The 25825-nt window shown below is 44.0% G+C and overlaps 1 protein-coding gene and 1 non-coding gene across 3 annotated transcripts in view; both read left to right on the top strand.

Annotated features, from left to right (window-relative positions):
• Window positions 1–1850: 1850 nt before the first annotated feature.
• Window positions 1851–25825, top strand: part of Ntn1 (netrin 1) — a 177610-nt gene continuing 153635 nt past the window's right edge. Inside the window, exons 1-2 of one of the 2 annotated variants that reach the window (XM_078042876.1) lie at window positions 1851–2232; window positions 2675–3751. In XM_078042876.1, the coding sequence (XP_077899002.1) occupies window positions 2734–3751 (1018 nt within the window). In that variant the 5' untranslated portion in view covers window positions 1851–2232; window positions 2675–2733. The remainder of the gene's footprint in view (window positions 2233–2674; window positions 3752–25825) is intronic. The other variant, XM_078042877.1, reaches the window with a different exon arrangement.
• On the top strand, window positions 21755–21827 carry Trnaa-agc (transfer RNA alanine (anticodon AGC)). The gene has a single exon. It is a non-coding gene; the product is annotated as a tRNA-Ala (tRNA).

Consider the following 25825-nt stretch of genomic DNA (forward strand, 5'->3'; position numbering starts at 1 on the left):
CACTCCACAGTGTTCTTTTATTTCTTTTCACTTCCCTCCTAATTTATGTTATTTGGCCATATTTTAAGTACCCCTGTAAGTCACCTGAAATCCTTTCTGCCACAAGGCAAGGCATAAATAAACAGAGCAGAGAGTGGTAAATGGCACAAAAAGGCAAAGCTAAAGTGCTTCCCCAGGGAGAGGGTGAATCCAGGCTGTCCTGCAATGAAATGGATTTATTTCCTTGGGCTGTGGTGAGCCTCCTTCGGAAGAGCTGGCTTGGGTGGCCGACTCTCAGGGAGGCTGGGGAAGGCTGGGAAAGGCCTTCTTCCAAAAGACTGAGCTGGGCCAGACAAGCCCTGAGGCTTAGATTCTCAGGGTTTATGAAAATGCCAATAAGACAAAACAAGACACTTAATGGAGCTAATGTATGAGGGCAAGACAGCCCTTGGGCCAGAACCAGGACCTGGGATTTCCATCCTAGTCTGTTACTAGATTACACGTTTTAAGTAATAAACTAACAAAAATTTGGTTCTAAACACAGTCCAGTAGGTTCTTTACCTAAAGCTTTTTGCTGCTGCAAGGTGGTCAAAGGATACTGTCCCCATCCTGATCTTTTTCTTATGGTGACAGAGAATGAGGCCAGGAGAAGCTGGGTGGCCCTGCGGATGCCCCATGAAACTATAATTAGGTGGGATTATTTTTTTGACAAATGTGATGGATAGGAAGGAACCTAGGTTTCTTTCTTTTGAGACAAGGTCTTGCTATGTTGCCCAGGCTGGCCTTGAATTCCTGGGTTCAAGAATCCTCAAGTCTCAGCCTCCCAAGTACCTGGGACTACAAGAGCCCACCACTGCACACAGCTAGGAGCTCAGGTTTCTATTTCTGGATTTGATGTTTCCTAGCTGGGACATCTTGGGCAAGTCACTTGAACTTCCTGAGATCTCAGTAGGCTCATCTGTAAGACGGATTCAGTACCTACTTTGCAAAGCTGCTGTGGGGATCCCATGAGATACTAGAGTGATCCATAGCACTTTTAAAGCGAGCAAGGAAGTACCAATACGCCTGCCTCACGAGATCTTGGGAGAGCCGGGTTGGCCCTACATCTGAGGCTGCAGACCAGTCTGCAAGTGGTGAGTATTTAGGTGTTGCGGGCGTATTAGCCCTTCAGTCTCCTGCCCACCACAGCTCCCTGGCAAGAAAGGAGCCACGTTCAGAACAGATAGGCCCAAAGTATGGTGACAACTCTGAGGGGTTAGGGCGAGCAACCCCTTCCGGCCAGACCCCAGGGACTTGGGGCAGGAATAGGGGGCAGGCAGAGGTCACGCTCTCTTCCCCTTTCCTAAGCCCCGGGGCTGCATGCCCACAGAGGCACGGCCCTATGCGCTGTGCCACCAGGGCCATCAGGCTGGGTTAGAAGGAAGGCCCGACCTCGGCGCAGCAAAGAAAACAAACACAGATGTGTTTGACTGGGACCTTGGGCGGGGGAGGGGGCAGGGGGGCTGGAGGAACCCGTCCCCTCCCCAGTCCCGCGCGCTCCCCAGGGTGTGTGGTGCTCGCCAGCGCCCGGCCAGCGCAAGGCTGACAGTCGGCGACCAGCGCCCCCCCATCCCCTGGGGTACGCGCAAGGGCCCTGCCCCCTCTCCGGGGTTTCCCCGAGCACTCCTCTTGCTTTCTCTTTGTCTCTGCTGCTCTTTCTCGGGCTCCCCGGTTCCCACCCGCTCCCGCTCGCCCTCTCTAGCGTCCGGGGCCGGCTCCCTTTAACTTTCTTCTTTCCCGGGGTTAAAACTTTGCTGGCGAGCGGGCGGCTGCTCGTCGACGTTATTGGCCGGCGCCCCGCCCGGCGGCCCCGCCCCCGCGCTCCCCTCCGCCCCCCACTCCCAGCGCGAGTGGCGGCGGCGGCGGCAGCGGCGGCGGCGGAGCCTTCGGGGGCGTGCGTGCGTGTGTGAGTGCGCGCCAGCGAGCGTGAGTGTGTGTGTGTGCGCCCCGGGCGCGGGCAGGGCAGCACTCCGACCGCGGCGGGAGCGGCGCGAGCCGGGCGGCCGCGTCGTCACTCCGGCAAGAGAGGCGGCGGCGGCGGCAGCCGGGGCCGGGGCTGGGGCAGCGGCGGCCGCGCCGGGCATGGAGCTGGCAAGCCCGCGCTGAGGCAGGACGCGCCTGCTAGCAGCCAGCGAGAGGCTCTCCGCCGTCCGGCGCGCGGGCTCCCCGGCCAGAGCCAGGCAAACTTTTCTTTCTCTTTTACCCTCACTAGAGGTAAAGTCCCGAACGCACACTCCCTGGCGGGACGCAATCGGGGGCAGCTGAGAGGGACCCCAGGATGCGGGAGGAATGGGCGCAGGCCGTATGGGGTTGGGGGACACCCTAGCTCTCCTGCGTCCAAGACTTGGGGTGCGAGGTGGGTTGGTCGCGGACTGGCAGACGGGTGCGGGCATGCTCCTCCGGCAGCGTGGAGGCTGTAGTGGCTAGGAAACCGAGCCTTCGCCCGCTGCCCTGGCTCACCAGTCGGGAAGAAGGGTTGCGGGTGGTGCGGGCTCGGAGGTCCCCGGATCCGCCTGCCCCCGGGACTTCGGGGGGAGTGAGACGGGCAATCGGACCCGGGGTTGGTGCCGGCCTTCGCCCACGCCCGTCCTGCCACCTCGCGAGGGCTGGAGGTCGCGGGGCGGGCTGGCTGAGCGCAGCTCCCCTCTCTCCGCAGGCGCCTTCTGCGGCGGGCGGACTGACTCCGCAGCGGGGCCGGGGCAAGCTGGACGCAGCATGATGCGCGCAGTGTGGGAGGCGCTGGCTGCGCTGGCGGCGGTGGCGTGCCTGGTGGGCGCGGTGCGCGGCGGGCCCGGGCTCAGCATGTTCGCTGGCCAAGCGGCGCAGCCCGACCCCTGCTCCGACGAGAACGGCCACCCGCGCCGCTGCATCCCGGACTTTGTCAATGCGGCCTTCGGCAAGGATGTGCGCGTGTCCAGCACCTGCGGCCGGCCCCCGGCGCGCTACTGCGTAGTGAGTGAGCGCGGCGAGGAGCGGCTGCGCTCGTGCCACCTCTGCAACGCGTCCGACCCGAAGAAGGCACATCCTCCAGCCTTCCTCACCGACCTCAACAACCCGCACAACCTGACGTGCTGGCAGTCGGAGAACTACCTGCAGTTCCCGCACAATGTCACGCTCACGCTGTCCCTCGGCAAAAAGTTCGAGGTGACCTACGTGAGTCTGCAGTTCTGCTCGCCTCGGCCCGAGTCCATGGCCATCTACAAGTCCATGGACTACGGGCGTACGTGGGTGCCCTTCCAGTTCTACTCCACGCAGTGCCGCAAGATGTATAACCGGCCGCACCGCGCGCCCATCACCAAGCAGAATGAGCAGGAGGCTGTGTGCACCGACTCGCACACCGATATGCGCCCGCTTTCGGGCGGCCTCATCGCCTTCAGCACGCTGGACGGACGGCCCTCTGCGCACGACTTCGACAACTCGCCGGTGTTGCAGGACTGGGTCACGGCCACCGATATCCGCGTGGCCTTCAGCCGCCTGCACACGTTTGGCGACGAGAACGAGGACGACTCGGAGCTGGCGCGCGACTCGTACTTCTATGCTGTGTCGGACCTGCAGGTGGGTGGCCGCTGCAAGTGCAACGGCCACGCGGCTCGTTGCGTGCGCGACCGCGACGACAGCCTGGTGTGCGACTGCAGGCACAACACGGCCGGCCCGGAATGCGACCGCTGCAAACCTTTCCACTATGATCGGCCCTGGCAACGCGCCACAGCCCGCGAAGCCAACGAGTGCGTGGGTGAGTGGGGCAACGCGCGGTGAATGGGGAGGCGGGCAACAGCTCCTGGCGCAAGGCGGGTACGCGGGAACGCAGGCGCGACACCATCCCGGGAGAGCTGGTTGTGGGGATGTCTCGGGGAACCCTGGGAGGCGTGTTCAGGGATGTCCGGGGCCGGGGAGGGCTGAAAGAGGACTACGCGCTCGCATGGGGCTCTCTGTGGGTGCCCGATTTGCGCCCGGTGCACTCAGCTAAGCCAAGAAGCAGCTCGAGAAATGCTGCTGAGGGTCGGGTATGGGGGTGGGGGCAGTGGTTTGGAAAAAATTTGCGGACAGGTTTCCATAATCCTGGATCCAAACGGGAAACACAATGCCTTCTTCTCCGTCTGGTTAGTCCCTGGGATTCACCTCCACCCCACCTCCCTTTTCTAGTGTTGCAGCTGGGCGTGCGGTTGGGAACCTGGGTCCTGTTTCCCGGAAGTTACCGCGCCACAATCACAAATCCCTTGGGAGATGGCAGTTTGAGGCGGTTTGGTACCCGATGAATATCACTCTTGCACTCTCCATTTGTCTTTTTATGGTTTGGAAAAAAAAATCTTTTCTCTTTTGAACATCGTGTTTGCGTTAGCAAAGAAGAGTGATGTGATTTTAATTAATTACTATCTACAGATTACAAAGGAGGGTTCAGTAACTATTTTAAACTAATTCAATCCTGGTCTAAAAAAGAAGTATACCAGATTTTTTTTTTGTTCGCTTCAGGGTTTGGTGAAATTAAACAGTTTTGAATTAACTAAGGGCCCAGCGTCTGGATTTTTAATAGAGTTTCAATTCCTGAAAGAGAAATCTGACAAAACTGGGCACCAGTGAATACGCCTGGGTCAGAAATGAGGCTACGCTCTACTTCTGAATTGTACAACTTTGTTGGTGTAGAAAATCTCAGGCATCAATTTCTCTCCAGAAAGAGAGAAGGTTGTAAGACAATATCTTACTTTTTTCAGGATAACGTGTACATTTCCAAATCCCGCAGTGATTGCAGTGAAAATCAGTTAGTTCATAAATGTGCCATTTGGTGTGCATCTTTTGTGAACGTAAAGATTTTTTCCTCCCCATCCCCCAACCCCAAAACAGCCAGTGTGAGTCTCTTGAATTGCTTCACCCTCTGAGGCACATTGCAAAGTTTGCTGGTCCCCAGAAACACACGTTTTGCGGTCTGGTTCTGATTAATTGTGTCATGTTGTTGTCGAATAGTTTGTGCCTCATGACTGTGGATATAGAACTTTTGAGCAAGCCAATGGAAAACATGTCTTGGAGGTTCCATTCCGCACAGAGGCCCAGGCAGGCGCCCTGGTCTGCAGACGGGGCAGTCGGGGCCTCCATTTTTTTTTTACACTCAATGTGTCCCGCTTCTGCGGACCTAATTGTTCATCACCCCCTCCTTCAAGGAACAGAATTGGCTTCCAGTTTGAAGAGACTTTTCAGGATTCTGCTGAGTAGTTATACCCCGACTTAGAGGTCTTGGAGAGTAAAGTTCCTTTGATCTGCTCAATTCCCTCAGAAATGTTGGTTTTTCCCATCTCTTCTCTCCCTTTCCTCTTTTCTTTTCTTCCTTTTGTGCGGAAAAGCCCTTTATTGACATTTAAAGGGTTTCCCAGGGTTTTGCTATCAGTTTTAGTTTGTATATGCATATGAAAGATGACTTTGTACGGTCACCAGCGGGGGCTAATTGGACAAATGCAAGTGAATACATTGAGACGAATAAATGGGATATTTTGGTAAAATGTTATTGGCCCGAAGATTCCTGTTATCATTGGTATTGTTCGATTTGCCACCCACCCCCACCGCTCCTTGTCACTTTGGATGTGAAGAAATAACCTGCATCTGTTATGATGATGGTCATGTTCTTGAAATACTCTCTATAGCTTAGGATTTTGTTTTTCCAACCAAAGCACAAATTGGATTGACTTTTTTTTTAAAAAAAAAAAAAAGCTCAATTGAGCAATCAACATATTAACTAATGTAATTAGCAAGCAAGTTTTTGTTCAAAAAGTTTAATTAGGCCTAATAAGTACATAATCTACATGATAAATGATCAGCTAACAATATTTTTTTTCCTGTTTTTTACTGAAGTTATTTTAATTCTCAGTAGTTAAAGTATCTTTAAATCTTGCCAATTATTCAGTCATTTTATAAAAGCAAAGCCAATTTAACTCTTAAAGTTATTTATAGTTTCCTTTTTGAATAGATGTTTTGATACCTTGTAGATATAACTGGGAACATTAGATTGAAGTTCTCCTAAAGTCTTAATTGAAGTCTTGGTGCTTTTTCCATCATTCTATAAAAAAGAGAAAGCCAGCAAGGACAATTTAGAAGTGATTTACAATTAAAGGTCGGGCTTTTTATGAAAAGGCCCTGTAGTGGAGATATGTGAATGAATTAGTGTTTGACAGGTGTTCTGAGATACTTTTTCCTAGCACAGTGTTAGGAAAGGATAAATAAATCCTTCACATACTAATTTAGTACAATCAGTGTCTCAGATTTTTTTCTCCCCAACATAATCCTGTCCTTTGAATTTCACACTGTTGACACAGAAAGTTAAGCTATCTAGACTATTTACAACGAAGACAAAAGAATATTTTTTAAAATTCCAACCATCAGTCTTGATAAATTATCACTGTGCCATTGTGTTTTGCCCTTACAAAATAATAAGACATGATTTATAATAGATGCAAATGCCATTCTTAACATCCACTCCCCACCCTAAAAAAAGTCCCTAGAAATTGCCAATATGTTGATGGTATTTGCTGGAGGTGCTTACGGATTACCAAGAAATGTACCATATATGCTTTCTTCGCTCCAGTTTTCATTTAAGTGTTGATTCAAGGTCAGTTTCTCTATAGAATAAATGTGAATGGTTGTAAAGCCCAATTTTATTTAAAATGCAATCTTGGATTTCTTCTAGGAAAAAAAAACCCTCAAAACAATATGAAAGACAAGACTATGTATAATGTTACAGCTTCGACAGCTCTCAGGGGAATAACTAAATACTTTCTTCCGCCCATATGTATCAGAGTGTTCACTTGCTTTTATACACATGTGCATTTATGATTCAGTGTGTAAAGAAGCACCCATGCATGGTGGGGGTGTGTATATTCAAGGGAAAATGCAGGAACAGTTTTAAACCACCTGGGTTGCTAGGCCCTCCCCCCACCTTCCTTTTCTCAAAAGAGCATCTGAAGACCATATTGTGTTTCATAAATTATTGACATCAGTTTTAATCAGTGTCCCCCTGACGTTGGAGCTGTGTTAGTATTTAGTGCCTGATGAAGCATGCTGTTTAATCTTACTGTGGGGATGTCAGCATGAGCCCCTGCCTGGTTTGTGACAGGTTGAGCTTATGAAAACTTGTTTTGCGACTCACTGTATGGCTTTGCATTGCCCGTCTGTAACCCAAAACCCACACACAAAAGATGCCTCTGCAAGATGAGCACCATGTTAGGCTGGCCTCCTATGGTTATGGGTGCCTGCAACATAATGCTCATAATTGTTTAAACATGGCTTTGGGACAGGGTTCTCATGCTGTAAGTGGCTCTGGTGCTTGGGCCCACCCTCATCCCTGGCAAGCCTGGGAGATCATATTAGAGGTGTTGCCCTGAGAAAACCAATGCCCCACTAAAGACCCTTGGAAAATCAGAAGGCTAAAAGTATTTTGCTGCCTAGTCCAGAACCTGGTGCATAACTGTGGACAAGTACATGTTTTTAATAGTAATTGTTATAATTACTATCATTATGGTGATTAACCCTTGGGGGTTTATTCTTTGCCAAGCACTCCCATTAATTTAATCATTTAGTCATTGTAACTAGTCTAATACACTAATAAAAGCATTCCTCTGTATTTTAGAGATGAGGAAGCCATGGCTTAGAGACAGTACATGGCTTATCCAAAGCCACATAGCTAGTAGGTGGTGAGGCTGGGGCAGATATTTGTTCATTGTTTTATAACATCCACTGTGCTATAGAGTAGATGGGTGGATAGATGGATGGATGATTGAGTGAATGAATGACTGAATGACTACCATTCATTCATGCACAGGAGAAAAGCAGGAACAACCTGTTACTTCTTGCTAAAACTGGAGGAGGCTCCCTAGTTGTGTTGTGTTTTATTATATCCCATGATTATGTTACATTCATACACACTGAAGTCTGAAGTTGTCTATAAGTTTTTTCCTCTATTTGTCTTAGCCCGTGGGCCTGGTGGGAGATGGGAGGTAGGACTGTGAGAGAAGTGGTGTAAATACTTTGCTGTGGGTTCTCGACATCTGCAGGTGTTGCTGATTTCACTTCTTGATTTCAGAATGCCTGTGATCCTTCCCAAAGGTGGTAAGACTCCAGGTGTGATGGCCCATACCTGTAATGGCAACCACTATGGAGGCTGAGACAGGAAGGGTGCCAGTGTAAGACTAGCAACAATCTTGTTGCTCAAGGCGGGGCCCTAAGCAACTTAGTGATACCCTAAAATAAGAAAAAATAAATAAACAAAAAGGACTGGGAATGTAGCTCTGTGGTTAAGCCTCTTTGGGTTAAATCCCCACTAACCCCCTTCAAAAGTGGCGAGGTAGAACTGGTCATCTGAAGATTTTTCTCTTCTCACCCTAGTGCTCACTATCCCATTGCTTCGCCAGAATATATGGAAAGAATCCAGGAAAGGGCTGAAAATGACGAGTCCTAGTCCAGCTGCTAGGTGCAACTGTAGGAATCAGCTCAGGTTGTCATTTCTCTCTGTAGGCTCATGGCAGCTGGAGTGAAGGTCTCTGCTCAGGTGCTCATTAGCACCTGGTGGGCAGGAACCTCTGTTGGGGCAAGGAGACTGCTCCCAACTCTGTCCAGAGAAGGGAAGCAAGTTTGTCAGGGCAGACCTTCTGGGGGTGGGGTGGGGGAGGAGGGCAGGTCTTTGCATTTCTGGGCTCTGCCAAGTTCTCCTTTAGCTCTGCCCAGACTCCTCTGACCTCCTCTTCCTGTAGAAAAAATGAGATCCTCGGAAAAGTATTTGAGACTTTATGTCCAGAGTAAATATTGGAAAGGCAGTGGGTTGCAATTCAGATGTTCCCTGGACGGAATCCCCTCATTTTTCTGCTCACAGCTGGTATCGATATTTCCTTCTTGAGATGAGTTGTGCTTTTCATTAAGCAAATTTTTTTGTCTTGGGATTAAACCAACATTGTATTCTTAATAGACTTTTATGTTTACACTTCAAAAGTCCACTGGGTTGTTATTCGTGTTATCTTGATGGCTTCTACAGTGTCTGCTATGCACACTGGCTTCACCAAAATAAATGGCTCTCCAGGGAACTGGATTATAAAACAGCCTTATCTGTGGATGCACAAGTATGGATATTTTGTGAGCCAGTATTTTTTTTTTTTCTTGCTCTCAGAAGTGATAATCATACCTTGGGTTTCTGCAGTGCCTTTCATTATAGGGAGACGGGAGGTCTCGGAGGGCTTTTGAAATGCTCAGGACTTAAGCCTAATACTTGGAGAGCGGCATACAGCATTTTGCCTGTCGTCTGGGAGCCCTTGTGGTCACTGCAGCCTCAGAAGGCGTGGTGTTGGTTTGGGTGGCCCGGTGAACTGCCAGAGTTGAGAATGTCAGTCCCAGGTGGTTGTCAGGTTGTGTCCTAAAGACAGACCACAATCCCCTACCGAGGGTCAGGCATGGTAGGAGGTGCTTTCTGTGTGCTTTGTTCAATTAATCAGATTGCCACAAGGAACAGAAGCTTTTCAAAAAAACAGATGTCCCTGCCACCAAAGGGCAGTTTGTACACACACAGGACTAAGTGTGGACACGTCTGCAGGATGCATCTGAGAGAGCAGGGGGGTATCAGCCACGTTTGTTTCCAAGGCGGATCATGTAAAAGCCGTGTCCTATTATAACCAACTCCAAGGGATGGTTGCTCTGAATAGCACTCGGAATCAAGTGAGCTGCCTGGGCCAGTCCCCTTGCTGGGGACGTTCGCCTCAAAGCTATCTGCTTCATGAGGTTTGACTGGTGTATTGTACTGAGTTCGGTATGGGCATTCCTGTTTTTTTTTTTTTCTTTCTTTCTTTCTTTTTGCACACATACTAGACAAGTGCTCTACCACTGAACTACACACCTAGCCTGCATTCTTGTATTCTTGCTCCAAGAGTGAATCTCTGTTGTAAACTCCGAAGCAGGTTTTAACTTACTCTTGCAAAATTATGCACTTTATGTAAATTTCCCTCTGTGACAAAAGGCAGAGGCCAATTCCAATGGTCAGTTTTAATCTGTAGAAATATCCATCAGTAATTTCTACATGGCCTTGGCTAGGTGTGGGTTCAGCCCTGATTATATTATTCTGTACCAGTTTTCTTCTCTGATGGAGAGAAGGACTTGTAGCCATGAAATTGATGAGATGTGGGATGTCTTTTTTTGGGGGGGGGGGGGTACTGGGGATTGAACCCAGATAAGCCACATCCTCAGCTCTTTTTATTTTGAGACAGGGTCTCACTAAGTTGCTTAAGGCCTCTCTAAGTTGCTGAGGCTGAGACAGGAAGGGTGCTGGGATTACAGGTGTGTGCTACCACGCCGGGCAGGATGTCTTTTGCCCAGAACCTTTTTCGACAACACTTTAAGCTCCTAGCCCATGCCTCCTTTGGGATGGGCATTTCTCCCAGAGACACCTGTTGGTGCTCAGAACACAAGAGAAGATGCCATCCAAGGGGACAGTTGTATCGATGGTTCAAAAGTACTGTCAAGGAACAGAAAAGTGGGCTCTGGCTTTGGCTTGTATCAGGACCATCCTTGGGGATCCCTGGGCTGTCTGCCACTGGGATTGGTGTTCTAGCTTCAGTTAGACTGAATTGAATTCAGGTTGCAGTGCGCTTGTGCATGTAAAGAAGGCCCGGGAGAAAGATGGCTCTCTACATAGAGTCGACTTTCAGACTGTGCAAAAGGGTAGCTTTTCAGAGGTCTAAGCAGAAAGTCACACCCCAGGTCACATCCCAACACAGCCAGTGCCTAAGCTGGAAGAAGGTACTAGAAATGCTTCTCCCTGGAGGACTCAGGACTAGCCGATGGGAGGTCTCAGCTCCCTGTGCATATGGTCACATTTTAGTTGGGGTCCCATCTGTTCTCCCTCCTGGTTTGTGCTGTCACTGGATTTTTTTATTTTTTTTTATTTTTGGATTTTCCCTGGGGTCCTTTCCTGCCTGCAGATAAGAGCGGTTATTTGTTGTTGTGTCCAATTTTCATACATTCCAGAGGCTCCACACTTAAGTTAGACAGTCTGTAGGACCACAGGGATCTTGAAAGGGGCTGGCGTTGAATAATTGGGTCCTATAGGGAAATGAGTTCTTAATTTCCCGAGGGCCTGTATGTTATACTACATTCCATATTTGAAGTCCCAGAGTGATGGATATTTCCTGCCTGTCCAATTACTATTTTCAGGGCTTCTGATTTCATCTGTTCCTGCTTGGTGTGGCTGTGGGGACTACAGTAGTCCCCCACCACCCTGGCCCTGCTGATGCACAGGGAATGCACTCCAGAGATCCCCATGGATGCTTGAAATCACAGAGAGTACCGAACCCTATGTTTTTTTCTTGCATATGCACACCAGTGATAAAATTCACCTTGCAAATTAAGCATAATAAGAGATTAGCAACAAGAATTAGACATAAAATAGAAAAATTATACCAATGTTTTATAATAAAAGTTATAAGGATATGTACTCTCTCAAAATATTGTATTTTGGAGCTTAGAGACCTCAGCATATGATTTTTTTTTCTATCTTTATGAAGTTGAAACCTTTCACTTATTCTCATAAAAGAATCCCTTTATGACTTCTCTTTGGCTTATTTGAATTGCTGGCATTGGTCCTCTTGAAATTTGGAGCCATTATCAAGTAAAATAAAGGTTACTTGAATGTAAGCACTGTGATATTGTGACACTCCTCTGGATAATGGATACGACCATTAAGTGACTAACAGGTAGCATATCCAGAATGGAACAGGACAGGTTTCAATTTCATCCTGCTGTTTGAACTGCCACCTAGTTGAAAACTAACAATAGTTTATTTTTTTTTTGAATTTTCCATTTTATATCTTTGGACTCTGGTTGACTACAGGTAAGTGACCACAGAAAGCAGGACCTTGGATGGGGAAGAGGACGCCTGTACCTAGAGAGGTACATTGCTAATTGACTGCATCTCACTTTTCTTCTAGGTCCAGGAATGATCTTATGGTATTAGAATCTGTCTCAGTATCATTCCTTAGGCAGCCATTATTCTGGAGGCAGAATTAGCCTGTAAGATGAAAACTCTTTGCTCTTTTCAGTCCCAGAATACCTTTCCTTGGCCCTGACCTCTGTCCTGCAGACAAAGAAGCGCTTTGTAAGTCGACATTTCTGGAGCATTCACTCTTCAGGTGACTCTCTTGGGTCTGGGGATGCAAAGAAGTATAGTTGTTTCCCTTCCTGCAGGCAAAATAGGTTTTCACTGAGGCATCTGTGTACATAAAAGGGGTTACATGTTCACTTGTACTATGCTATAGACATGAATGGGCCCTGTAGTGACACTGTGTGTCCTGGGCAGGTGCTGGATGGTTCTGAAGGAGAGGAAGGTTTCCAGGTTTCCAGTTTGGCTCTTGTTCTAGGAAAGGATTGGATTTTGGATTTTTTTTTTTTCTTTTTTGTACCAGGGATTGAACCCAGGGGTGCTTAACCACTGAGCCACATCCCCAGCCCTGTTTAAATATTTTATTTACAGACAGAGTCTCGCTGTTGTTGCTTAGGGCCTTGTGAAATTGCTGAGGCTGGCTTTGAACTCATGATCCTCCTGCCTCAGCCTCCTAAACCGCTGAGATTACAGGTGCACACCATCAGGCTCAGTTGGATTTTGAGTCATGTGACATTCTCCCCTGGATTTGTTCTATTGTAGTGTTTTGATTTTCTTCATAGTCCTTTTTGATATTTTCTTTTGAGACAGGGTCTTTCTAAGTTGCTAATTTATGGAGGCTGACCTTGAATTTGCAATCCTCTTGCCTCAGCCTCTCCAGTAAGTGGGATTATAAGCGTGCACCACCATGTCCAACTCTCTGCCAAGAATCTGAGAGACTGTGGTTCTCTGGAAAGAGTGGTTTCCCCAGGAACACTGCCTCGGAAGTTCTCTGGCAGCTCTTCCCAAAGTGCCCTGGAGTTTGAGACAGAAGCTTATCTCTGTCGCATCCTGGGTCAGGGCACCATGCCCTAGGCTTCCTGGGTCACCTGAAGACTGTTGTTCCCTCAATCCAAAACCACATCGGTGTGGTATGGAGAGACATGGACTCTCAGAAGCTGCTACCCTCAGCACTCTGCTTACATTTGGGCCGGTGTAGAAAGTGCTGAACAATAACAGTTCCAATCCCAGCATGAAAAAGGAAACACATTGTGTTTACAGATACCGAATTTGGCCTCCGAAACATGAAAGTACCTTGAGGTTGGGCGGCCCTCAGCCCTGTGGCCAACTTGTTTTCCTCTCCCCAAAGCCAGATCTCAGAGGTGGGCAGGTTGGTCTCAGCCAACTCTTGATTCCCAGACCCAGCCCTGTCTCCCTTCGTGGCTCAGACCTGGAGAGAATTCACAGTGAGAAAATAACTTGGCCTCTCATGCCACCGCGGGGAAGGAAATTGCCTCTTACTCCAAGCCACAGAAATCAATCCTTCTTAAACCGCATTCAGGGGCAGATTTGCCCTCGTGGTACCCAGAAATTGTAGGGAAGAATGGGGGACTCGTCTTCCTCTGTATTTCTCATCCTGGTTTGTTGTTTGAACCAGAGGTCTTTGTTTTAAATCAAAGATGTCTACAGAAAAACGTGATCCGTTGTAGAAGTGAAAAGCAAGTTCTGTTTTTCCTGATCCTTAGAATACTTGGTTCTAAATCAAGGTCAGAGAATACAGCTTTCTATTTGGTGGTATATGAAATACTAAGATCTATGTGTGGTGGTTGGGATGAGAGAACCCATTTTTGGCTTCCGGTGTCAGAGTGTGAGCTTGGGTAAGCTACTTCAGTCTCTGTGCCTTGAGGCTTGGTGGCCTGGGAGCCCAGCTCAAGACCACTTTGTGTTTGCTTGGAGGGGGACTCAGAGAAAGGGTCTTAGAAGGAGCTCCAGAGGCGGATTCTGATCCTAGACTTAGGACTTTCAGCAGCACGCATTGTCATAGTCCTTATGTTTGCCATGAACTGCTCTAAACATTTTATAAATACTGCCTCATTTAGTCTTGGAACAGTCCTGCGAGGTGGGTTCCATTATTGCTAACTGAGTAGACCTTTTATGGCAATAGGACATAGGTACAGGAAAGCACGTGACTTCGAGGCGTTCAGCTCAGTGACTGCTCACCCTGTCACATACCTGTGTATCCAGCACCCATCTCAGGAACACCCCAGCACCCCAGAAGCTGCCCAGTGCCCTTCAGGTTCTCATGCCCCCATGACCATAGTGCCTTGGTTTTTGAATAGTTTTGAACTTTGTACAAAAGGTATCATATTCTGGCTTCTTTCTTTGGATAGTCCATTGGTAGTGTTTATCCCCAAATTAGCTCTTATTGTTTATCTGCAATTCTGATATAAATGTATCATAGTGTATTTCTCCATTCCATGTAGGGCAGACCTTTAACTTTTTTTCCAGGTCTTGGCTATTAAAATTAGTGCAGCCCTGACCACACTTGCCCATGTCTTTTGGGGCCCATATGAATGAACTTCTGCTGAGTAAGTATCAAGAAGTGGGATTCCTGGGCGTAGGGTATAAGTATCTGTTCAGCTTTAATAGGTAGTGGTTATTTCACTTAGTAGAAAGTAGCTGTATAATTTGGCATTTGTACACCATTTCTCGGGTGAAGAAACCGAGGCACATGGTGGAGCTAGGTAACTTATCCAGGGTCACCTGCCTAGTAGGTGGGGCCAAGTGGAAATTAGAATCGAAGCAGCATGGCTCTCGGGTCTTGTTCTCCTCCACTGTGTCTGGTTACCTTGCATCTTTAGTCTCCGTACACCCTTTCAGAGAGAACTGTTCACATTGGGAAGCAAAGGGGATTTGATGCAAGTCCCTGTAGCTCTCTGGACATCAGTTTTCTCCTCTGTAAGATAAGGGCTTGGACTACAAAGCCCATCTTCAGCTTTGCTACTCTGTATTCTGTGGCATGCATGTGTGCTCACCAGTTTTCTCTCCAAATCATGTGTGTTCACTTGCATGCATTTCACAATGTCAACTCACCCAGGTATCTAGCACTGTAGCCAAGAAATTAAATGTTTCCAGCTGGGTGTATTGGTGTGCACACCTGGTATTCCAGCTCTCTGGGAGGCTGAGGCAGGAGGATTGCAAGTCTCAAGCCAGGTTGAGCAACTTACGGAGAGACCCTGTCTCAAGAAATGAAAAGGGCTGGGAATGTAGCTCATGGGTAGAGTGTATGTCTAGCATGTGCAAGGTGCTGGGTTCAGTTCCCAGCACTGACCACCACCAAAAGGAAGTATTTCCAGAAGGCTTCTTTAAGCGCCTCCCAACCATCATTTCTCCAATGTAACTACCATTTGGACTTCTCACACCATAGATTGGAGTTTTGCCTATTTTTGAACTTTATGGAAGTGAAATCATACAATATCTGGCTCCTTCTGCTCCACATTATTCCTTGTCAATGTCTTCAACATAACTTATCCCATGATCCTTATTGGTTTGACGGATGATCTCAACTTCTTGGGGGTACTGATCCTCCTGCTTGTTTGTCTGCTGACCTTTACTCATGGTGAATGATTTCCTTATGTGTTTTGTAACTTTCTGACGGTGAGCTTATCTTTATTTGGGATTTTGTGGAAATCCCACTGGTCTTAGTTATGGAAATGCCCTTATCCAGCTTTTGCATTGATTCTGCCAAATTCCTAGAGGGTATTTTATTGGACTGGGACCAATTTTTGCATTAATTAATCACCTTGGAAATTCTTGTATGGAATGAGGAGCGTTCATTTCAACTTCTCAGTTCTGGGGTTTTTATTTTTTCATTTATTAAGACTTTTTTTCCCCTCTTTACTCAGAATTTTGGGTACTGATAGACTTTTGCTGCTATCTTAGGCTGATGGAGAGATTTTTTTTTTTTTAAATTCCTCTTTTACTCAGGAGAGTACATTTGAAAGGTACAGGTTTTTGTGACCTCCGTTACTGCTTGCCCCCTTACCTCCTGTTCCCAGGGTAGCAGTGAGAGGTCACTCCTGTGTATTAGCTCTTGCAATGGCTGTAAAAGCCCGCCTAGTCTGATCCCTGCTTCTCTCTGTCGTGCCTCCTAGCCCTCTCTCTCCTTCTGTCCACTGTTTCAGTCTCTAGATATCCTAACTCTAACATCCCTACAGGCACACCCCTTATAGCCCTAGCCCTGGCCCTTCTGCCTGGGGATTAGATGGACTCAGATGTTAAATCTTTGGTCTAATATCACTTCACAATGAGGCTTGTCCTGACTGTCCTACTTAATCCTGCTGATAACTTCCCAATTCTTGTCTTTCTCTCTATGTCATTTATAATCTCTCTCTCTCTCTCTCTCCCCCATCTCCTGAGATCATCCTTCACCTGACTTTTTTACCCTTTTCCCCCATAAAACATATCACCTTCTGGTAAACCATGTAATTTACTCATTAATCATATTTATCATCCATCTTCCTGTTGTTTTCAATTCATTCCTTTCTAACAATTTTTTGAATGTACATTTTTCAGGAGGCCAGGGTTCCTTTTCTGCTTCATTCACCAGGAAGCTGGTTATAAGTAGATGCTCATTAAATAGTCAATAAAAGAAAAAAAATGCAGAGGTCTCATTTGCAAGGCCTCATCTCCTGGCTGCAGATAGTGATAAAACCCAAGCCTAAAGACATGAAGGGTTATTTCCAGGCTTTCTTGGCCCTCATCTCTCTCTCCTCCTCCTCTTTCCTTTTCTACTCATTCACACCTTTGGATCACTGGGATCTCAATGTTGGCTTTCAAATTCTTCTTTCCTCTAGCAACCTAGGAATTTCATTTTATATTTCTATGAGATCTGCAAAGCATTGAATTTTGTTTTTAAAATTACATTTTGTCTAGTGTTTCTAGATGTTTGCCGTGGTAGAAGTTCTTTATTACCTCAGTTCACCTTTGTTGCCAGAACTTGAAGTCATGTATTTTAATCTTTCATCCATCTGGAATTACTTATGACATATGGTGTGAGGTAAGGATATCTTTTTTTTTTTCATGAAATAGTTAGCTAGTTATTCAGTGACATCTATTGAAAAAAAATCTTTGTCACTGAGATGCTGTATTTATTAAATGCTTGAGTGTTATATCAACTAGGATCTGTTTTCTGGATTTTCCCTTTTGTTTCACAAAACTGCCTATTTTCCCTCCACTTTCCATCTGAATGGTGCATCTGGTGGGCTCAGTATTTATTCACTGGTTCTTTTTCAGATATTTTCATTGCCATTCTTGGTTGCTTATTTGTTGTTCATTTATCCGCATTAGAGAGTTTGTCGAGTTTCACTACAAGTATCATTGGTAATTTGATGGGTTAAAGTGAATTTGGTACTGGTTGATAACTTACAATTTTTAAATTGTGACTGTATCAACTGACTGTTGTGTGTAATGATCAAATTATTTAAATAGCTCCAAAATCACACTCTGTATCTCTCTCTGAGTCTTCCAGATGAATTTTAAAAATAGATTTTTTGAGAGATAATTAAACAAAGTGAACATATTTATAAAAACATAATTTGGCAAATTTAATGTAAGTATTTACCTCATCACCACAATCAGGATGAACATACCTTTCAACCCAAAATATTTCCTAATTTTTCTTGGTAATCCCTCCTACCCTTTTCCACCATTGTGCTCTCTGTTATTATATATTAGTGTGCCTTTTCTAGAGTTGTGTATAAAAAGAATCATATATACTGTTGTGTTTTTTAATCTGGTTTCTTTCACCCTGCATGATTATTTTGGTTATTCACTCATCTATAATGTATGTGCACTGATAATATGTTGCATAGATATACGACAATTTGTCCATTTACCTACTGATAGACTTTTAAGTTGTTTCCAGTTTGACTGTTACAGGTAAAGCAGCCATTAATATGCCTGTATAGGTCTTTGAATGGACATATGCTTCCGTTTCTCTTGGATAAATAGAATGTCTGGATGATGCAGTTGATACGTTTAAGTTTTTAAGAAATTGTCAGACTTTTCCCTACCACTCTATATTTATACCAGCAGTGTATGAGGGTTCTAGTTTCTCTATATGGCCAATCACAAATATTAATCATTCCAATTTAATATTTATCATTCCAATCACTTTAATATTAATCATCCCAATTTAATATTAGTCATTCCAATCACTTTAATATTAATCATTCTATGTAATAGATTTGCAATTTGAAGTCTAGAAACCAACAAGCATAGAATGTCTCTACTTATTTGTATTTTTTCTGCCCTCAGTAGAGTTTGTAAATTTCTTCCTATTGGAATCACAAAATTTTTAAAAAGTTTCCTTCTTTGTATTTATAACTTTGATTTCTATTATGAAAGAGATATTTTCCCTTCCTGTTTTACTTCTTAAGTATTGCTGATGTGTAGGAAAACTTTTTATCTTTTTATTTTATTTATTTGCTGAACTGGGACCAAGGTCTTTTACATGCTAGGCAAGCCACTTTGTCACTGAGCTGCACACCCTCACCCCCGAGATTTTTATGTATTTTGCAACCTGTAACTTCATTGAACTCTTTAAATTAGTTCTCATAGTGTCTCAGTTAATTCTGATCGTTTGGACTTCCACTGTAATCCACAGGTCATGAGTATTTTAGTTCCTCTTTTTCAGTTCTTGAATCTTTTGTTTATTTTTCTTGTCTTACTGCATTGGCTAGACCTTCAAAGTAATGGTCTATAATAATGGTAAGTGTACCCTTTTTTTGATCCTGATTGCAGTGAGAATGTTTGTAGACTTTTGTCCTTTCATCAACAGAGTGGCTTCTACTTCCTATACACTGGGAAGTTTGCTCTTTTAAAATTCTTTTCACGGGGTTGGTGAAGTGAACTCTACTACCAGTAGTTTGGGAGGCTGAGGCAGGAGGATTGTAAGTTTGAGGCCAATTTGGGCACCTATAGTGAGGCCTGATTTCAAAATAAAATATTAAAAATGGCTGATAATGTAGTTCAGTGGTAGAATGCCCCTGAGTTCAGTCCCCAGTACCACACAAAATTATCATCATCATCACCACCAGATTTTTGTCTTTCCCCAAGGGAACGCTATATCTTTTAGCAGTCACTTTCTATCTCCCACCCCAGCGATGGGCAACCAATCTACTTTCATTCTCTATAGATTTGCCTCTTCTGGGTATTCAATATGAATTGTATCATATAATGTATGGCTTTGGGGATTTATTTCTTTCAATTGGCATCATGTTTTCATGGTTCATCCATATAGTAGCATTGTTAGTGTTTCATTTCTTTTTATGGCTGAATACTATTCCAATGTATGAACATACCAAATTTATTTATATATTCATCAGCTGACGGACATTTGAGTTATTTTCACTTTGTGGTTTACTATGAATTATGCTGTTATGAACTTTAATGTACATGTTTTTGTGTGAACATATGTTTTTATTTTTCTTGGGTAGATCACCTAGGAGTAGACTGGATGGGTTATATGATAACTCTGTGTTTAACTTTTTGAGAAACTCAAACTGGTTTCCCCAAGAGCTGTACCATTTTATATTCCCACCAGCAACATACGAGAGTTCCAGTTTCCCTATATTCTCATCAACATTTAATATGTATCTTTCTGATTACAGCCATTCTGGTGGATGTGAAGTGAAATGAAGTCTTATTGTGGTTTTGTGATTGCCTAAATTTGAATTATTTCAAAATTCTTGGAATAAAGTCCATTTGGTGATATATCATTCTTTTCTAGTTTTTTTTTTTTTTGTTTGTTTGTTTTGTTTTGTTAGCAGGGATTGAACTCAAGGTCACTCAACCACTGAACCTCATCCGAAGCTCTGTTTTGTTTTTTTTTTTTTTTTTAAGAGACAGGGTCTCACTGAGTTGTTTAGTGCCTCTCTTTTGCTGAGGCTGGCTTTGAACTCCCAATCCTCCTGCCTGAGCCTCCCAAGCTCCTGGGATTGTAGGTATGCATCACCACACCTGTGATTTTTATATCGATGTTCAAAAATGAGATTTGCCTGAAATTTCCCTTCTTTATGTTTTCCACAATTTTTTATTGATGCATTTTAATTATATACCATGTTGGGATTCACTGTTATATATTCATATATGCACACTTTTTCCTGTCCTTATATTGTCCTTTGTATAAATTCTAACTTTGTAAAATGAAGTGGGGAGTTTCCATTTTGGCCTGTGCTCTGGAATAGTTTAAGTAGCATGAGAAATAGCTGGTCCTTGTAGGTTTGCTAGAATTAGCCCATCTGGGCCCTTCCATTTTTTGAATTAGTTATTTGATAACCATTTCAATTTATTCCATGCTTATATGTTTGTTCAGGAATTTTCAACCATTTTTTTGAGTCAAATATGGTAATTTATTATCCAAGAAAGTAATCTTTTCCCAGATTTTCATTTTTTTAAGCATAGAGCTATATATGGTAATCACTACAAATATATTAAAAATTTCCATATGTGCCTATATCATCTTTCTAATTTCTAATGGTGAACATTTATTCTCACTCTCTGCTTAGGCTTAGTTGCTTTCTTGAAATTTTTGGAACCAACGGCAGTAACACTTGATTATATTTATCGAATACCCACTGTGTGCTAGACCCAGTGCTAAGAACTTTGGATGTACTGTCTAATGTTAAAAAATCTTTACAACTCTGAATGAGTACTATTATTTCCATTGTACAAAAGATTGAGTAGTTAAGACATTTAACTTGTCTGAAGTCACACAGCGATAAAGTCCGGAGGTGGAGATGTAATTCCAACAGGATCTGTCTATTCTCAGTCAGTGTTCTTATCACCTTACTACTCCAGGATGCTGCCTATTTTTGAGTAAGTTTTATTGCTTTCTTATTCTCTAATTTTTAACACTTATTAATTTCTTGGGCATTTTGGGGATCCTTCTAATTTTTTTTTAAAGAGAGAGTGAGAGAGGAGAGAGAGAGAGAGAGAGAGAGAGAGAGAGAGAGAGAGAGAGAGAGAGAAAATTTTTAATATTTATTTTTTAGTTCTCGGTGGACACAACATCTTTGTTGGTTTGTGGTGCTGAGGATCGAACCCGGGTCGCACGCATGCCAGGCAAGCGCGCTACCGCTTGAGCCACATCCCCAGCCCTCCTTCTAATTTTTTTGAGTTGAATGCTCAGTTTAGCTAATGTTATCTTTTTATTCTTATTTTACAATAAAGCCACTTGAAAGCAATGACTTTTCCTCTCTAGAGTAGCTTTGACTACTTCCCTCAAATTTTAATCATACTATCTTCATTGTTATTGTTTTTATAAGTGACTGTGTCATTGTAGTTTATATATATATATATATTCCTGCAAGTTATTTATGAATTGGATTTTCATTTATGGGGGTTAGATCCTAAACCACATATTGTTTAGGAATTAATGTATAATGTTAGTTTATCACAGCTGGTATTACAGGTAGTACAGTTTTTTGGTTTGGTTTGTATTTGTTTTTTAGAAAAATCTCGTGTGTGTGTGTGTGTGTGTGTGTGTGTGTGTGTGTGTGTGTATAATCACCTCCATCAGTGTTCCATGGTAACTGAAAAAGAACTATTTTTAGTGTACAAAGTTCAATATATTTATTAAATCAGTCTTATTGAGATATTTTTCTTCAGACACCCTATATTTCTAGCTTTCTTTTTGCTGGACATATTAATAGAAGACTTTAATGTATGACTGTCAGTCTTTGACAAATTAAGTGACCGAATCATTTATAACCCTTAAAACAAAGAGCTGTGCAGAGGCATATAAGGCAAATGAATGCAAAGTGGAAGCTGAGGATACAAAAATTGTATCTGATGGGCTGGAGTTGTGGCTCAGTGGTAGAGCGCTTGCCTAGCATGCATGAGGCCCTGGGTTCAATCCCCAGCACCACATAAAAGTAAATAAAATAAAGGCATTGTGTCCAGCTACAACTAAAAAATAAATATTAAAAAAAATTGTATCTGAAAAGTGTAATTCCAAGCAGGCTGCATTATTCATAAAGCTGTTTGTGTGTGTGTGTGTGTGTCCTGGGGATTGAACCCAGGGCCTCATGTTGGCTAAGCACGTGCTCTAGATCTCTTGTCCAAAGCTGGTTATTTTCTACTGACACCACAAAACACGTACTGTGGCATCAACTGGAATGGAATATATATGACCCGGGCTCCGGTCTCCTTGGTGCAGAGAAGCTGTTGGACAAATGATCTCTCTGTCCCTTCCAGCCCTCACCTTCTACAACGGTGATAATGGAGTTCACCATTAAGTGGCTCCAGGGCTAGAATTAACTAACGGGTGATATGGATTAGAAGCAAAGGAAAGGGCAAGATGATTCCTAGCCTGAAGCTGGAGCAGTTTGGCCTGACAGCTGGGGCTGAGTTTATTGCTTTGGCTCATCCAGTCTTTATATGAGCATCTGCCTCCTTGCCTTTTGGCCTGGCAAAGGAGATTTGCTGAAATAGAATTCAGTCTGCAAGGACAAGATGGTGAGGCCACAAGGATTCACTGTCACTGGGTGCCCCCCTCCCATAATGAATTATGACCCCAAATGGCGCGGTTTGGCTTTGGAACATCCTCCCCACCCCCCCAGGGGCTCTCAGCCCTCTGGAAGTGTTTTCTTAGCCTTTTCCTACAGGAACGGGCAGGCTACCCACTCCATGTTTCTCCTCATCCCTTTGCCAAGGGGCAATGAATTCATGGCTGAAAGACAAAGATACGAAAGAGAAGAGTGTGTTTTATAGAATACCAGAAGCATGAGAAAAGCTGAAAATTAATGAGCTAAGTATCTAATTTAAGAATTTTTTTTTATATCAACAGAATAAGCCAGAAAAAAAGGAGGGTTGGTGGGGGAGGGAGAAGAGATAAAAATAAGAGCAGAAGTCAATGAACTAGAAAACAAATATTCAACAGAGAGGATCCACCAAAGCCAAAAGTGGGTTGTTCGGAAACACTAATAAAAACAAATATCTGGAAAGATTGGTCAGGAAATAAAAGGAGGCGGCACAAACAACATGAGGAATTAGAGATCTGGTAAAGGCTGGAAAATAAACCATTATGGATGTAACTCAGTGGGAGAGCATTTGCTTAGCACACGCAAGGCCCTGGGTTCAATCTCCAGCACCCTGCAACACACACACAAAGAAGTAATACTACTAACAACTTCATGGCAACCAATTTTAACAACATATCCTCTATGATATATTTATCAAGCCATTGGAAAAATTCTCTTGGAGTTGTTCATAGAGCATTGCTATCAAAATCCCAAGTGCAAACAAAGGGAAAAAAAAACCACTGTAAAATGTTTTATAAATGTTTATAAAAAATTTTAAACTTGTGCTCCAAAGGTCAATATCAAGAAAATGAAAAGACGACCCACAGAATGGTAGAAAATATTTGCAAATTGTATCTGGTTAAGTATGTAGAATATCTGAAGAATATATAAACAAATCTTAGAACCGAACAACAACCCAATTTAAAAACTGGCAAAAGACTTGAATAGATATTTCTCTAAGGAAGACGTACAATGGCCCATGAGCACATGAAAAGATGTTTAGCATTATTATTAATCAGGGAAATGCAAATCAAAATCACAGTGAGGCTGGGCTATTGGTGGGTGCCTGTAATCCCCAGCAGCTCAGGAGGCAGAGGCAGGAGAAGCGTGAGTTCAAAGCCAGCCTCAGCAATTTAGTAAGGCCCTAAGCAACTCAGTGAGACTCTGTCTCAAAATAAAATATAAAAAAGGGCTGGGGATGTGGCTCAATGGTTAAGCTCCCCTGGGTTCAATCCCTGGTACCAAAACCAAAAAACCCCTACAACAAGATGACTCTTCACACCCTCTGGGATGGTTATCATTAAAAGGACAGGTAAGAATGAGTATTGGTGAGGATGTGGAGAAATTGACACTCTCCTGCACTGCTGGTGGGGAATATAAAACATTGCAGCCATGTTAGAAAGTAATTCCACAAAAGGTTAAACATACCTATGATATGACCCAACAATCCCAGAACTCCTAGGTGTATACCTGTCTGCAGATGTTCATAGCAACATTATTCATAAGAACCAAAAAGCAAATACCATCCAAATGTCCATCAGCTGATGAACAAATAAATAAAATATAGTATATCCATATAATGAAATATTATCTAGCCATAGAAAGGAATGGAGTATTTAAACATACTAAGACATGCATATTCCTTGCAAATATGGTGCTAAGAAGTTTGTCACAATCATAATAATCACATATAATTTAATTCCTATGAAGTGTCCAGAATAGGCACATCTATAGAGCCTGAAAGCAGTTTAATGGTAGCCAGAGATGGAGAAGCAAAGAATAAATAAATGGGGAGTGACTGCTAATGGATATGGTTCTCTTTTATGGGGTGATGAAAATGTTCTAGAATTAGATGGTGATGCACAACTTTGTGAGTTTGCTAACAGACACAGAATTGTGCAATTTAAATGGGTGAATTGAATGGTGTGTGAATTATATCTCAATAATATTAAAAAAAAAAAACCAAAACACGCTGGAGATGCAGCCTGCTGTAGCTCTACCACTGGGTAAAGCACTTGCCTAACAAGTGCCTAGCCCTCTCCTGAGTTAAAGAAGTCAGATCTCTGGGTGGAGGACCTAGAAATCTCTATTTGGGGGAAAACTTTAGGTGAAACAAACACACACCAGAATTTTAAGAATCACAGTCCATTGTTCCTTCCAGTAGAATTCCAGAGAACAGATGTAGAGAGAACCATGAAAATAGAAAATATTTGTTTGTTAAAAATAACCAATGGTTGCAGACAAGACTCGCCAGATCTTCTAAAGTGAGGGATAAAACATGATGAAAAATGGGATATTTACATAGAACTAGTCAGGGCTTCTTTCTACAGGTACAAAAGGAAAAAGTAACCTCACAGTGAAGAAACCTGGCAGATGCCACATTAACCATGGGATCGGAGACAGCGTTACCCGTCGGTCACAGGATGGACAGTCTGACTTCATGGGCAGTCTGACAGGCTGTCCCAAGAAGGATTCTGTGGGATTCTTGCTAAAACGCATAACTTGAATTTAATAATGAAGAAAATCAGATGATCCCCAAAGAGAGACATTCTAGAAAACCAATGGCCATCAAGATCATTGAAGTCTGAGAGGCTGAGAGACTGTCCCAGACTGAAGGAGACCAAGGAGACCTACACGCCGTGGAAGAGTCGGGACTGGATCCATTCCGACCAGCAAAGGTCTTTCGGGGAACAGTTGATGAAAGCAGAATAAGGTTTGTAGATCAGATAATAATATTCGATTTCCTGGTTTTCATCATGATGGGATGAACGTAGCAGATAATTAATGTTTGGGGAATGAGTGAAGGGCATACAACTTCTTTGCACCATCTTGTGGGATTTTTGTTAAATCTAAAATTATTTCAAATTGAGAGTTTTTTTTTTAATCACCGTCCTCAAGTATCATGAGTCTCAGTTTGAAACTATGGGTATCGTGGGAAAAAAAAAAAAAAAGCTCAAGTTTTAGAATTAGGTAAGCCTCACCTACACTCCCAGCTCCATTCTGGACCAGCTAGATCTGGAGCACCTCAGCCTCAGTTTCCTCATCTGTGAAGTGGGGTTAATCATGTCTATGTCCTAATGGAAGAGAATCTTTACTAACCATAGTGCTTGTGCTACCAGGCGCTCAGGAAATAAATCCCAGGCCTCTCCAGTGGCTCACGCACTCAGAAGGGGATTTTCTGTGTGGTTTAACTCGGTCCCCCTCTGACCTTGGAGTGAGAGAATATAAATCCTCATTTTTGGGCTGTTTCAGCCTGGCACCAAGCCACCTCAGCACCCTGGCCTGGTAGCTGAGAAAAGGTGGCTCAGGGAGAGGGGGGGGGATTTTGACCCAGGGGGATGAGATG

The sequence above is a fragment of the Ictidomys tridecemlineatus genome, chromosome 3 (genome assembly GCF_052094955.1).
Source record: "Ictidomys tridecemlineatus isolate mIctTri1 chromosome 3, mIctTri1.hap1, whole genome shotgun sequence".
Classification (NCBI taxonomy): domain Eukaryota; kingdom Metazoa; phylum Chordata; class Mammalia; order Rodentia; family Sciuridae; genus Ictidomys; species Ictidomys tridecemlineatus.